Genomic DNA, 15,789 nt, shown 5'->3' on the forward strand with positions numbered 1-15,789 from the left:
ATAAGCTTATATGAAAAATGCTCTCAAATGCAGCATTTGTGTACCCTAATGAGTTAAGAATTAGGTTTTGAGTGGAAGGGAAAAACGTTGTCATTTTAAACTTAAAGGAAATTGACAACGTTTTCCCTCAATCTTATAAAAAAATTAATTAAAAAGTATAAATGTACAAGGGTTTGAACATTGTTCGCTTGCCAATTTAAAGGTTGTAGTGGGTATTATTTTAATTAAATAGTAGTATGAAATAATAATTGTATTAGAAGTATGAGAGAGAAAATAATTATAAATAAAAGAAAATGGGTATATTAAAAGAAAAGGGAGAGTTTTAAAGAGTAAAAGTGGGATAAAAACTTTCTAAAAATAGAAAGTATTCTAAAGTGGAAGAACTTTTGAAACAACCCATTATAGTAATGTGAAAGATCAAAAAAGAACGGAGGGGGTATCATTTAAAAATTTTATTTTTCTTTACTTAAATAATATTTCTAATTTTTAGTTGTAATATTTTAAATTTTTATTTTTTAATATTCTTTACTTGTAGTAATTAGTATACAAAACCAAACAATTGTGACTATAAGAATAGTCGTAATATTTTAATTTTTTAATATTTTAAATTTTTATTTTTTAATATTTATATTATTAATATTCTTTAATATTCTTAATTTTAATTCATATTTTTTAATATTTGTATTTTTTATTATTGTTTAATATTCTTATTTTTTAATGTTCTTAATTTTTATGAGCTTAAAGAATATTATTTAAAATATGAGCATTAAAATATTACGACTATTAAACAATATTAAAAATAAAAATATTAAAAAAATAAGAATATCTTTTTTATTCAGGAAAAAAAATAAGAATATTAATAATATAAGAGTAATGATATTTACAGCCCTTAGGGCTGTATATAAAAATTAACAAATTCTTTTTATCATTAATAATTTTAAATTTTCAAGAGAATCTAATCTAGAAATTGAAAAATAATAATATTTTATATAATAATTTAAACCTCCCAAGAAATAATAAATTGATAAAATAGTAAAGTATAATTAAATGCTTATGTTTCCAAAGCAAAAGTGATATAAATTTTAAATCAAATACAAGATTCTTTTTTTATACACAGCCCTTAGGGTTACATATATCACTTCCCATGATATAAATATTAAGGAATATTAATAATATAAATATTAAAATATTAAAAAATAAGAATATTAAAAAAATAATATTTATATAATTAATATTCTTTAATGCTCATAAAATTAAGAATATTAAAAAATAAGAATATCAAAAAATATTAAAAAAAATATGAATAAGAAAAATATTAATAATATAAATATAAAAAAATTAAAAGTTAAAAATATAAAAAAATTAAAAGTCAAAAGTATGATATTAATAGTCTTTTGAAAACTTATCCATCTAGAAACTTAATTTTATATTAAATAACATTAATAGTAAAAAATTTCAAAGAAGTTAAGTTGGTTTAGTGGTGGGTGCATGTTTTGGATTGCCAAGGGTCCTAGATTTGAATCCTTGTACAACCAAACTTATTGATTTAATTTTTTTTTACAAAAAAAGAAAAAGAAATTAAAGAGGAGGGAAGACGCTGCCCCTTCCATGAAGCATGTTTTCCTTTTCCCCTTTGACCTAAAATTTAAATTTCAGCCCATTAGAATACAAAAACGCTATTTTTAACGGCGTTTTTTTCAAAAGATCATTTTTGTAAATAATTTGGAAAGACACTCATTTTCCCAAATATTTTAAAAAAAAAGCTTAAATTAAAAAAAGTTCGGTTTTAAGAGCATCTATTTTGGTGACCCATTGAGAGGTCATATGACCAAACTAAGGTAAAAACGCAATTAATTGTTACCTATAATCAGGTGAATCATGCAAAAGGTTGGAATAATAAGTCTCTTGTTGACCTAATCTCTCAAACGCTCGACTTCTTTTTTTATCAAAGCATACACCACGTGTGGCTGTGTAATTGGACCGTGTTAAACACAACAACACAATTTCTGTTGCGTGCCAGAGTATTGCATTTCATTTCCATGTGTCAATCCCAGATTAGTTGGTTAAAAATACTCCTAACTTTTATTTTTTTCTTAAATTGCTATTTTCTCATCAAAACAATTTTTTAAAAATAAAAGAAAATATATAATCGATCATATTTTTTTCGAGATCTATAAAATGAGATCAATTTTACTATTTTTAAAAATTTTTCAAAAATTATCATTTTCTTTGTTAATTTTCTAACTTTTTTCTTTTGTTAAAAATCTAACAAAAATCTATCAAATATTTTTAGAAAAATATGGATTCAAATGATTTTTTTTAAAAAAATAATTTAATTTTATAAAAAAATAAAAATTATCTTGTTCATGAAAATATAGTTATTAATAAAATAAATAAATATTAGTTGATAAATTAAGGAAAAGAAAATATAGTATGATAGATAAAAAGTGAGAGAAAATAATATTTTTTTAAAAGAAGTTATTGTTAATAAGATAAGTTTAAAAGATGAATTTTTAAGAAAGAGAAAAGTTGTTGAAAACGACGATGTATTAGAGTTCGAACAATGTGTTTCAAACTCCAATATTGCCAAGATCGAGTGTATGAGGTTTTGTGACAAACAAATTACGCTATCAATAATATCAATGTTTGTAGGAGAAAATAAAGCAATAAAATGACACAAAGATTTAACGAGGTTCACCCAACTAGGGCTACGTCCTCCGGTGTGTAGTATCTCTTATATTATCAAAAGGAGTTCAAAGAACTCTCAAATATGGAGAATTACAATAGAGAAGAGTTATAAGCTAGTGTTTGGCTTGGGGTGTATTTTGTGGATGATTACAAAGTGAATGAGAGCTCTCTATTTATAGGAGAGATCACACTAAGTAACATTAAGTACATTAAAGCTATTTATATGAATAAATGATAATAAAACATCTCCAAGAACTTGAAGAGTCAAAAACAGCATCTTAGAAGCATCAGAGACATCGCTCGACCAAAACAGAGGCTCGCTCGGTCGAGCGGCCTGGTCGAGCGGACTACAGGAAGTTTCTGTCTGCATTCTGTCTGCTCGCTCGACCCATCCTGAAGCTCGTTCGGCCGAGAGAGCTGGTCGAGCGGCTCTTCAGTAAGCTTCTGACAGCATTGCTCGACTTGCATAGTAGAGCATCTTGTATTGATGCCTTGAACTTCTTCATTAAGTCCCATAACTCCCTTGATTAACTCATTAATTCATACCTTAATCATCATCATAAACCACAATAATCAACTTAATACACCAGCATTAACACACTCATTGGATTCCAAACCTAAGAGTCACACATAAATGCACACATCAAATGTGCACTCAAGTCACATTAATCATAACAATTGTGAAATAATATAATAATCTTTTTTTAGGTCATGAGTAAGGATGTTCTAATGAGACGCTCTCATGGTTTTTATGCATATACTGTCTTACTTCTACTTTATTTTATTCCGATGGAAACCAATCATAATACTCAACCATCATGAGAAAGAATATGAGATGCGAAAAAAAATTATCAATTAAAAAAAATATCAATAAAATCATTACGAACAACAACGCATTTTTGTACTTAAATACAAATCTTGTGCTTGTTGGAGTATTGCTATCAATACTAATAGTGTAGTTCAGGAACCGTGGAAAAATGAGCGAAATAGGTCCTTTTTATTAAGTGTTTATTTTGGTATTTAATGGGTGATATTTATAATAATCGTATAACTTAAATATAATTAGTGTTAAATCTCTTTTATAATGATTGTGACTTTTTCAATATAAAATTTTATTTAACTAAAATTGTCATATAATTAAACGATTGTTATTCTGTTGTAAATGCCGCATGACATTTTTATCAATAAATTATTATATTCTTTAGAAAACAAAAATCAATCAAGGTTGCTCGTCCGAGGATGAGGATAGCTTGTTTGACTACTCGATTTCTTTTGGGGCTTCTTTCTCTCCAAAGCTTCTGCTTGCTGCTACGCTTATTTGCTATTTTGAGCGTCCAACTGATTGTTCAAGCATGCTCCTCAAGCAGTGTCCGTTTCTTGTCATTATACGGGCCCTAAGCAAACTGAAAGAAATGAGCCCACTCTATGGAGAGTCAATTCTAAATGTAGAACGGGCATTTGGAAAAAGAACAAATACGAACCCTATATATTATAAATAGCATTAATAATATAGACGAATCATATAATTCTTAAATAATAAAAGAACTACTAATAAATTGCAAATTTTTAAGTGTCTACTTCATCAACAAACATTTTCTAATTTTAGGGGCCCTTTCTAACTCTGAGCCCTAAGAAAATGCCTACCTTACCTATGGTCAGGAACGACCCTATCCTCAAGACACGAGGTTTAAATTGTAACTATTCAATTTAACTTTGATTACACTATGATATTATTGTCAAGAAACTAACTCAACAAAAGTTTAAATTGATACTTGAGGTCTCAAGATATGTTATATACTCTAACACGTCCCCTCACATGAGAGCCCTTTGGGCTAAAAGTGTGGATGCAACACAGATTTTCTTTATACCTGGCGTTAGATATTCCACTTTAATTGAAGGGTAATTGAAATTCAAACCCGTGACCTCTTGTCACACTAGCTTCTGATACCATGTTAAGTAACCAACTCAACCAAAACTTAAGTTTTTTGTTGAGGCCTCAGAATATATTATATACTTTAACGATTATAATGTTCAATCAATTAGTTCTATGAAAACACATTTTGAACTTAAAGTTTAATTAATCTAGATGTAGTTTTATTAATTCTAAAATGTTTACCGTAAAATTGCATTGAAAGATATTTAAAAACTAAAGAAGAGCATTCAATTTATTGAAAAATTAAGTCTAAAGATCCTTGATCCACTTTTAAACATCATATCTTTGAGTAATGTATTCTAAAAAAAACCCACATTTTAACTACATTGCTAAATTGATATTCCCCTAAATATTATCCTGCATTAACTGGTTAGTTAAAAAAATTTCAGATTCAAAAATAAAAAATTCACATATCACGCATTCATCGATGCTTATCATTCCAAATAACAAAAAGTCCATTTTAAAAGTAAAAAAAAAAAAAATTCAAAATACTCTTCTAGCAAATACAATTAAAATATGAGATTTTTACCTAAGTTGAGATTTTTGAAATTAATTTCTCCTAAATTTATTTATTTGGTAAAATATTGAAAATTACTACTCAAGACAAGAGGTTTAATTTATGGGTTTACCAATTTAACAAACCCGACACATAAAGCCCGCTTTTACTTTGTAAGGCTCGATTCAACTCAACCCTTATTTACTAGAATTCAACCCGACTTGTATTCAGCCCTTTGCATAGGCCTACTCATAAATAAGTCAACCTTTGGTTAAAAAATTGTTGGTGGATAGCATGCAATTGCAAGTTATGAAATCAAAGTTCCATCATCATTATAATCAATCTTGATGTGCGTATCCAACTAACCATGATTATTGATTACTACTCAAAACACGTGAAAATACTCTCTTCAATCTATACAAAGGCAATCGTGGAGGTGTGTGTCGTATTGTATTTAATTTGGCTTTAAACTCGTACAAAAAATAAATCATAAGAAAATTATGGGAATAAGTGTTAAGAGCATGAAACATATGATATTTGTCTTTACCAATCTATTAAACTTTTAGATAATTTAATTTATTGATATAATATCAGAGACTAACGTGATAAATATCATATGTTTAAATTTAAACCACCTTTTAAATTATTCAAGTGGAATATTTTATGTTAGAAATGAATTGAATATGTATGATATGTACACTTTTACGTTGAATAACTCCTTTATAAAAGGCATATTCGAGTGTATAATACTCCATATGATATGACAAATTTTTGTTTCAAAAATCCTTAGTAAATGACAAAATTTGAATTCAAAGTTCTGACGTTATTCTTGATGACTGACGTGCATATCCAACTAATCATCAAACAACTAAAAATTTAACATATATACACAGTATGAAATAAATTTATTGACCTAATTCTCACTCATAAACTCATAAATTCATCAATTAATTACATGAAACAACACTACTTGTTATCAAAATATTGCCTCGCACACTTGCCTATATTATGTTTTCTCCTATTTAGGCTAAATATTTTATTTGTTTTTTGACATTATTCGTTAATTACAACTAGTTTATATTTTACGGCTAGTCTATTGACATTAATGTCTACTTACTGTATTCTTAATGTCTATTTATATTATTCTTAATACTTACTTATTATATCTTTAATGCCTACTTTGAATATTTTAAATGTCTAATTACATCATTTTTAATGTCTACTTGTAATAAATTATAAAAATATATAATAGCTAGCCCAATTAGAAATGATCTGTCAAAAAGACTGTCTTTCACAGGAATTTGTGTAGTTTAATTTGTGTCTATTACAAAAAAGGAAGAAGGAAATTAAAGTTCATCCAAAATTTTGATTAGTTGGGATTAATTATGCTACTATGTTAATATTAGTATTACTTTCCGAGTCTGATTAAATTTATACTTAATTTTTGTTTAGGGTTATTCCTCTTATTTTGCACCCTCTTTTGATAATGGTTATTACAATTCGATTTTAATTTAAATCATATATTCATTCTCTATTTTGATCTCCTACTCATTTCATTTCATAACAAAATATATATAAATTAATGTTTTATACCATTATAAAAGAGGTGTAAATTAAATAAGACCAAAAATATAATTAGTATTTATTCAACTTAAATAGATATATCTCAGATAAGTTATTTTCATAATATCAAAAAAATTTCATCCATAAAATGAAAACAACTAACTGTTTGTTTTAGTTTACAAGTTATTATTTTAAGAAGCCACCTTTCTTGTGTTCATTCTTGAAGAGGAATAAAGACTGTACAAGAAACATGTTTTTTGTGTAGATCATTGATTGGGTAGCTGCTATGTGTAGAACAGCAGGAGGCTCTTCTCCACTACAAATTAAATCGTAAGTTGAAATGATCAAAGATATTTAGGGCATATATGAAGTAGCGGCTTAAGTAGTTATAGTCTTTAATGAGGCTAAAACACTATTCTCTTCTTTCTTTTTTGTTTGTGTATTTAAGTTTATCTAAGTCTTTTTTTAATAATAACTGATTCATTTATAAAGAGTTATATGACATTTACATCAGAGATAAAATTTTGCAAATATATAACAACTTTAACCAAAAATAATTCAAATTTAACAAAACTACGATCGTAGTGTATGAGATCTGACAATTCTGGATATTCTCTTCCACATCGTTGTTTGACACAGCCTTCTACGAGGGGGTCTTTCGATCTGTTGTAGTCTTGAGATAGAATTGAATTTGATGCAGTTGATAGTAATTGCAATTTTGGTGTTTGCAGCATTGTCGCATTAATCTCTACTAGTAAATCAACTAGAGATCAAAATTCATAACCCCAAACTCTCACGAGGAGAGAGATTTAAACCCAATAAATGGGTAGAACAACTCTCCTGTATGGAGAAAACAAAAATTTATTCTAATCATATTAAAAAAGCTTAAAACAAAGAAATTAGAAGCTTATCATTAACCTGCCCCAAACTAACTATGTAGATAAGAGTTTTTTTGAGAGAGAAGAAAGACAAGAGGGAGGCTGCTAGGTTAGGAGCTCTTTTGTAAGTTTATCCATTTTATGTAGGGCTGGCAAAAGCTGACCCGACCTGCTAACCTGATCTGAAACCGATCCGAAATTAGCGGGTTTGGGTTTAGATTTTTGGCCCAATTAATTAAATGAGTCAACCCGACCTGATCTGTTTATTAAATGGGTTAGGTTCAGGTTGAATATTTAAACCCGAAAAAAACCTGTTTAACCCATTTATTAAATGGGTCAATTAGGTCAGGTCGACCCATATTAACCCATTTAATAACCCATTGAAATTTTCAGATTTTCTTAAATAAAGACTAAAGACTATAAAGAGTAACTCATTGAGACATTGACTGAAATTGAAAATCAAAGCGACAAAGAGACCAAAGACCAAAGATTAAATAAAGCGAAAAAAAACCCTAATTGCTAAACATTTCCCATTTTCCCGATTTCCGCCTCCATTCGTCACTTCCTCTTCTCCTTCTTCTTCTCTCTTTTGTGCGATTCAGACCTTCTCCTTCATCTTCTCTGCGACACCAAGGTAAGTATTATTAACACATAAAAGTCCGATTTTTCTTTTTTTTTTTTATCGATTTTATTGTTTTTAGATTTGGATTGTGTTCGATTTTTTTGTGTTTGATTTTGATGTTCATTGCTGGAACTGATTTTCTCTCTTTAATTCTTGGTTCGTGTTCGTGTTCGTGTTTGCTGGAACTGATGTTCATTGTTTTTTTTTTTTCATTTTTCTGTTTCATTTTTATCGATTTTTTTGATTTTTTTGATTTTTCTGTTTGTGTAAACAGTTTACTCCATTTTTCTTTATGTTTTTTGTATTTCTTCTGGTGGAGGTTAATCTGTTTGTGTTCCTTCTTCGTGTTTGCTGGAAGCCTGGAAATGTAAATATAATGTTTAGGTCAAATGGGTCAAATGACCTGAAATATATGGGTTTAATGACCCATTTAATTAGCAGGTTAAATGGGTCATTAGCAGGTTGACCCGACCTGCTACAGATCAGGTCGGGGTTTCAATTTTTGACCCATTTAATTAAATGGGTCAGGTTCAGGTCAAGGGTCTATTGACCCATTTATATATGACCCGAACCTGAAAATGACCCAACCCGACCTGTTTGACACCCCTAATTTTATGTGAAAGAAATTTAAATTTAATTTTTTAAGTATATATATTCAAGACAAAATATTTCATGTTGGATCTTGTTAGATTCGTCTTGATGCAAAGAATTTTTATATTAAATTTTTACAATTTTTTATTATGCTAACTATGAGATATCGAGACTCAAAGTTTTCTTTGAAAGACGTGAAAAAATAAAGTGAACAAATAAAAAAGAACGGTGATAGTATATATTTTCATTTTTTTTAGATGAGTATATATTTTCATTTTGTTTAGGACGACCTATAAAATGCAAGAAATAATATTGTCGAGAGATGTCTCTCAAGAGTATGTAGCTCAAATTTAATTATTTTGCAAATATGTTAAAAATAAATACCCTCTCCATTGTTTTTGTTTGTCCACTTTAAATTTTTTTTCACTTTAAAAGAGACAAATTTCAATTAAATTTTGATATATATATTAAAAATAAAAATATATTCAAATAAAATTTTGTTAGATTCGTCTGGATGCAAAAATTTTTAATATATAATTTTTATAATTTTTATGATATAAAATGAGATATTAAAATTTAAAATTTACTTAAAATACTTGTAAAAAATAAATTAGACAAACGATAAGGAAAGCAAAGACCATAATTAAATAGTTACACTTTTGTCCATTATAAAAAGGGAGAAAGGATATTAAAGTTCATCCAAAATATTCCACAAGAAAAAAGTTACATACAAAACAAAAGGCCAAACGAAGCCATGAAAACCCCGAATAAACTACTTGTCTTTTTCCTCCTATTTACGATCTTTGCTTTCCATATTGCAGCCCATGATCTAAGCAATAAATTCATATCTCAAAAACCCGGTATAGATCCATTTGAATTCCTGGATATTGAACTAAACCCGGATGGGTCTCTAACCCGAAACCGAAACCCAACTGTTCCACCCAACACTACTTCATCTCTTGCTTTCTCCAAAGATGTTCTCCTAAACCCGGAAAAGAAAACATGGGTCCGAATCCACATACCCAATAAACCCGAATCCGAGCTTCAAAACCTCCCAATGATTCTCTTTATCCATGGAGGTGGGTTCATTATGGGAAGTGCTATCGCACCCGACGTTGATTTATTTCTCGAAAACGCGGTGAACCAACTCAACGTGTTAGTCGTGTCGGTTGAGTACCGGCTCGCACCCGAACACCGCCTACCCGCAGCGTATGACGACGCCATGGAGGCGTTGCTTTGGATAAAAGAAAATAACGATGAATGGGTGAAAAAATACGGGGATGTAACAAAATGTATTATAATGGGTGAAAGTGCGGGAGGAAATATTGCGTATACGTTAGGTATACGTGCATCTTATGTAGTTGACCGATTGGAACCTTTGGTTATTAAAGGTATAGTTTTGATGCAACCATTTTTTGGTCAAGTTAGTCGAACCGAAACCGAGTTATATGCTAATGGTGGTTTACCTCTAGAGGTGACTGATTTAATGTGGAATTTTTCGTTACCAATTGGGGCTAATCGGAACCACCCATATAGTAACCCGAGTATTGATACGTTCAGTAAGTGGGACAAAATCAAAGAGCTCGATTGGAAAGTCGCATTTGCGGCTTGTGATGGTGACGGACTTTTTGACAAGGAAATCGAAGTGTATAATTTAATGAAAAATTATGGAGTCAATGTTTTAAGTAGTTTTGGAAAAGGAGGTTATCATGGTATATATATTCAAGAAATGGATCAATCACGAAAGATTTTTGAACTTGTTGAGAGTATTTTATCGTCTTATATGTCAAATTAAAGAAATTTTCCATTAACAGAAAATATTAAAAATATTGATGATATCATCATATTATATTATAAATCTATAAGTTGTCTATTTATAAGTGTGTCTTAGTACATATATTAATCAATAAATTTGGTCTATTAGAGCTCGTCTATATATAGAAGGGCAAGACCTAATTTGTGCATTAGGTATGGTTATTTGTCCTAGTATTTTATAGGTGTTGTCTTGTTGGCTTTGGTAATCTTAGCCTTTTGATGTCACTTAATTTGTTTTCATGTCATATATATACATATATATATATATATATATATATATATATATATATATATATATATATATATATATATATATATATATATATATATATATATATATATATATATATATATATATATGTCATTTGAGCTGGATTATGAGTTGTAACATACATCATCATCATAATGAGTTGTAACATACATGTGTTTAATTGTGATTATCTATGCAACTATGTATAATTATTGTTCTTTTTTAGTCTAATTTAATTTACATCCAATTTTTAATTAGGGTCATTCTTCTAACTCTGCACCCTCTTTTGATAATGGTCTTGCAATTTTCTTTTAATCTTAATTATGATTTGTTTATTTTTTTTGAATCTCATTCATTCATTTTATTTCTTGATAAAATTTAAATTATATTTAAACCTATATAAAAGAGGTACAAATAAAATGGAACGAAGGACATAACTAATATATATATCCAACTTAATTTGTTAAATTTAAATATTATCTTTAAATACTTTTTATGTCTAATATAAGTTTTTTTTTCTGAATATCAAAAATCAATGTAACAAAAGATTACATATTCAAATCTCATCAACTCTAGATATTTATTATCAACTCTGCAAATAGCAATTATTGTATCATTTTGTGTTGCAGGTAGTTTTTTAAAGGACGTTATAGCTTGTATTGTTCCGGAATCAAGAGTAGCGGTTAAGATGTTTTATAAATTTTTCTCAACAATTTATATTCCAATAATTACCATAAATACTATTTTACAGTGTTTATTACACTAATTAAACAAATAAACAACTCACAATTATAACTATTTAAACAGCTAATAGCTACTCATATAGCTAGCTTACAGAATAGACCCTTAATCAACTTCTTTATCCTTTAACTTCTCCATCTCTTACCTTTGGATTTGATATTAATCTTAACCATATTAGAGCAAGGACTCTAAAGAGAAGTCGTCCCTGTTAAAACTACCACTTGGGTTGCTACATTGCAAAATTAGGGAGAATCTAACCAATATATGTTTTATTGAGCTACTCTACCTATTATCAATTAGTTTTATATGGACACTTGATCATCAACCTTATATGTCTTTATTCTTCTCTAATGTGGGCCTAATTGCCCAACAAGGTGTTCCCACTCAATCGAGAAAATAATAAAAATCAATCGATTTTGATGAGTTCAAAAAGAGTGAATTTGTTAAAGAATATATAAACTCTCATGTGAACGAATGTGAGTGTTAAGAATTATGATGAAAATTGATTAAATTTATATATCGTCCTAAGCCTAATATGTAAGCCTACCAAAAAATTTATCCGGTCTCATGGGCATTAACAAAGTGAACAATCGTTCAAGATCCTCAATTTAAAAGGGCCTAACCAACATTTATAAGACTGATTTTAGAGACATTGAGGCCATATGAATTCGAAAATTTGAAAAGAATAAGTTAAATTATTAAAAAAAATCATAAAATAAGATCAAAATCAACTTATTTCTAAATGTAAGCGCCTTTAGCCCCAGACTTCAAATTGGTCAAAAAAATCAACCAAGCTATTGGTCAAAAAAAAGCCAACAGCTCTATTCGCAGTTAGCTCATTTGGCTTTTTTTTTTAATCAAACCTTTTATTCGCAGTTAGTAAGTGCGAGCAGACCCATACCTCAAGTTTGAGAATTAGGTGCTTACTTTTGAAAATAAGTTGATTTCAATCTTATTCTATGATTTTTTTTAAGAATTTGGCTTATGTATTTCAAATTTTCTATGAATTCTCAATGGGCCATTTTTAGTGGGCCTATAAATGTAGTATCTAGACCTTATATGTATAAGGGCCTATACAATTGCCAGAGGACCAGAATCATCTTCCCTAAATTAGTACTAAGACTAAGTGGGTCTCATTTTTCACAAATTCTTTTACGAGACAGTTTTACCGTGAGAAGTAATTCATATTTGAGTTAAATAGCCTAAATAATAGAAACTTTTAGCATAATATACCTGTCATGGTAATATTTATTCTTTTATTAATTTATTTAATAATTAACGTTATATTACTTAATTACCCCTTGACCTTTCGGGTTGACTTTGACTTTCGGTCAACGGGCCTTCTTCTGGGTTTTCCATCTCCCTTGAATGGCCCATGAATTAGTAACCTCTCAATGCCTTAAACTACCTTCCCGTAAAGCAACTTCCCATTCTTCCACAATGCATGGATCTCCTTACTTCAAGATTGATAACTGTCCACTACTCCCATGTTAGTCCACTTCTCTTCAAAGATAACTTCCCCTTGATTGAATGGTAATCCTTCCTCCATGGGAATTGACTGCCCATGTCTTCCATGATCTTCAACTCCCACTCTATGATGTAACTTCCCTTCCTCATCATTATAAATATGGGCTACCATCAAGAGAGAAGGGGGCATCTGAAAATAATTCTCTTAAGTATCCTTGCTCCTACTCCCCTTCATTAGCCTACCAACATTCCAATAGCATCACACACTGCATCTTTTTGTATTCATTCTTTAATCACTAACTCCATATTCTCATATCCACGTTCTAACTTGAGCGTCGGAGGGGTTTTCCGGGAGATCACCCCCGGACAAGGCTAACGTGTTGTTTTGCAGGAAATCAAGTCACTTCCTCCCACGAGTTGCTCCTCTTGATCACACTTCTACCTATCTCCAGGTGTTTTAAGTGTCTTTTACACTTCCTCGTTTCTTTACCGAAACAGTTTGGCGCCGTCTGTGGGGAGTGTTACAAAAAGTCATGGCTCCCAAAAGAAATCCAACACAAACCGCAACCGTGCATAGCACAGATACAAACACTTCTGCAGGTCAGGCCAACAATCAGGCCGTGACCCGCCGTGATCTGGACATGCTAGCACGAAACCTCACAGCTGCGTTTTCCGAACAGCTCCGCGCCGTCATGAATAACAATAATCCTGCTCCACAACAAGTATTGGAGGATATGGCGGATCAAATAAAAAATCTGCGGGAACGGATCGAGCCCCCTAACGAGACACCCAAATCCCACGAATCTCAGGATGGGAATTCGGAGATGTCACGTTCCAGCAAGAGAAACAAGAGGCGACGGGAGAGACCAAGGACTCGCGCAAGCCTCGGCAGAAGTGATCCTAGAGACAGAGAGTCTAAAACCGCCTCTCAAGATGCCCGTACTTATTTAGAAAGCAAAAAGCACAAGGCATCCGAAAGCATCCGGTGGATCGACGGAGGGAAGAGAGGAAGAGGGCACAGCTGGTAGGATCTAGCCATCCAGCGAGTCCTGTAACCATGCCGCGGAACGAAGTCGAGGTCAATATCTTCCCTGGAGATCCTATGCCGATAATCTCTCCAATGGCTCCTGAAATACTAAACATTCCCAACCCGGGGAAAATAAAAATCCCAAATATGGCAGCGTTTGACGGCACGTCGTGCCCCGAAGAACACTTGATGGCGTACAAAAATTTGATGGTGCTGCACACTACCAATCTTTCCTTATGGTGTAAATTTTTCCCAACTACCCTTACGGGAGCAGCTTTGACGTGGTACACCTCCCTTCCACAAGGAAGTATCCACAATTTTGCCCAATTAGAAGGCAAATTTCTGGGCCACTTTATAGCCTCAAGAAAGCAGGAGAAATCAAACTTCCACCTACTTAGTATCATTCAATTGGAAGGAGAATCCATATCCTCCTATCTGAAGAAATTCCATGAGGCGGTGCTAGAGGTGACGGATTTAGAGGAATCAGTCACCTTAAACGCCCTTATCAATGGAATGAAGGCTCAAAGGCTCAAGTTCCAGTTGGTGGAAAGCCAGGAAAAGACATATGCGGAGGCCATGAAGCAATGTCAAAGTTATGTCACGGCCTCCGAGGTATGTCAGGCACATGACCCCAAGAGGCGGAAGTCTGACAAGAAAGACGTCGCAACTCCCCACCAATCCTCGAGGAACAGAGAAGAGCACCAGCCGAGGAGGGAAAGAAATTACACGCCGCGTCGTCCCGCGCCCCCTTCAGACATGGGACCCCCGCGTTCCCATCACATTTATACCGCGGCAGAGGAATCCAGAACACGCAATTTGTTAGACGGAGGAAACGACCCGATGTTTAATCGAAACAGAAGGGATATTTTCTTTGCTGTTCGCGACAAGTTGCCAACTCCACCTCCCACTACCACTCCTTCCAACAGGCGCAATTACAATTTGTGGTGTGACTACCACAAAGAGCACGACCATACCCTCGCCCAATGTCGCGAACTCAAGCGTATCTTGTATCAGCTGGCCGCTGAAGGAAAGCTTTCCAAGTTCCTCAACAAGAGGGACTATGACATGGGAGGAGGAGCAAACAGAAGGCAGTGGAATCAAAGACGCGGATCCCCCAAGAGGAAGAGGCAAGGCGCGAAGGTTCCCATACACAAGGGACCATCAACATGATTTTTGGAGGATATACCGAGGAATATCCTACCGTCCGCCGCGAAAGACAGTGTCCATACTCTGCTGAAAAGACCGACAACGACCGTAACCAGCGGGCCGGTCATGAAATTTGATGCCACGACCTCTCAAATGCTGCAACAACCCCATACTGACCCTCTGGTGGTCACCCTCAAAATCGGACAGATGAAAGTCAAAAGGGTACTCGTGGATACCGGAAGCACGGCTGATCTCATTACAATGGAGTGCTTGAGAAAAATGAAGTTTGAGGAAAAGCACTTGCAGCCCCTCGATAAGCCGCTGATCGGGTTTAGGGGAAGTCAGGTCATTCCGCTAGGAACGATCATTCTCCCCGTGCGCGTGGGAGAAAGAAGTGAAAGCAGGTTCCTGCCCATACGTTTCACGGTAGTGGATCTCACTTTCCCTTACAACGCCATCATGGGACTTCCCCTCATTAACAAGATCAAAGCTGCAATCTTCCCTCATCAACTCTTGTTGCAATTCGAACGGGACGATGGGAAAGTTGGCATCCTCAAGGGAGATCAGATAAC

General features: G+C 32.2%; 2 protein-coding genes across 2 annotated transcripts; both read left to right on the forward strand.

Annotated features, from left to right (window-relative positions):
• Positions 1-9,475: 9,475 nt before the first annotated feature.
• On the forward strand, positions 9,476-10,566 carry LOC130805015 (carboxylesterase 1-like). The gene has a single exon (XM_057669615.1). It carries the CDS (start codon positions 9,526-9,528, stop codon positions 10,564-10,566), a length of 1,041 nt encoding a protein of 346 aa, XP_057525598.1. The 5' UTR covers positions 9,476-9,525.
• A 3,535-nt stretch (positions 10,567-14,101) lies between these two features.
• Positions 14,102-15,241, forward strand: LOC130805016 (uncharacterized). The gene is made up of 2 exons (XM_057669616.1): positions 14,102-14,614; positions 14,693-15,241. Exons 1-2 carry the CDS (start codon positions 14,102-14,104, stop codon positions 15,239-15,241), a joined length of 1,062 nt encoding a protein of 353 aa, XP_057525599.1.
• The last annotated feature ends 548 nt before the right edge of the window (positions 15,242-15,789 follow it).

This window comes from Amaranthus tricolor, chromosome 2, assembly GCF_026212465.1.
Source record: "Amaranthus tricolor cultivar Red isolate AtriRed21 chromosome 2, ASM2621246v1, whole genome shotgun sequence".
Taxonomy (NCBI): Eukaryota; Viridiplantae; Streptophyta; class Magnoliopsida; order Caryophyllales; family Amaranthaceae; genus Amaranthus; species Amaranthus tricolor.

Excerpts from the sequence above, each read along its gene's own strand:
- LOC130805015 (XM_057669615.1), top strand. The coding sequence starts at position 9,526 with ATGAAAACCCCGAATAAACTACTTGTCTTTTTCCTCCTATTTACGATC.
- LOC130805016 (XM_057669616.1), top strand. The coding sequence starts at position 14,102 with ATGCCGCGGAACGAAGTCGAGGTCAATATCTTCCCTGGAGATCCTATG. Across the intron at positions 14,615-14,692 it reads AAAGGCTCAAGTTCCAGTTG|GCACATGACCCCAAGAGGCG; the intron begins GTGGAAAGCCAG and ends GAGGTATGTCAG.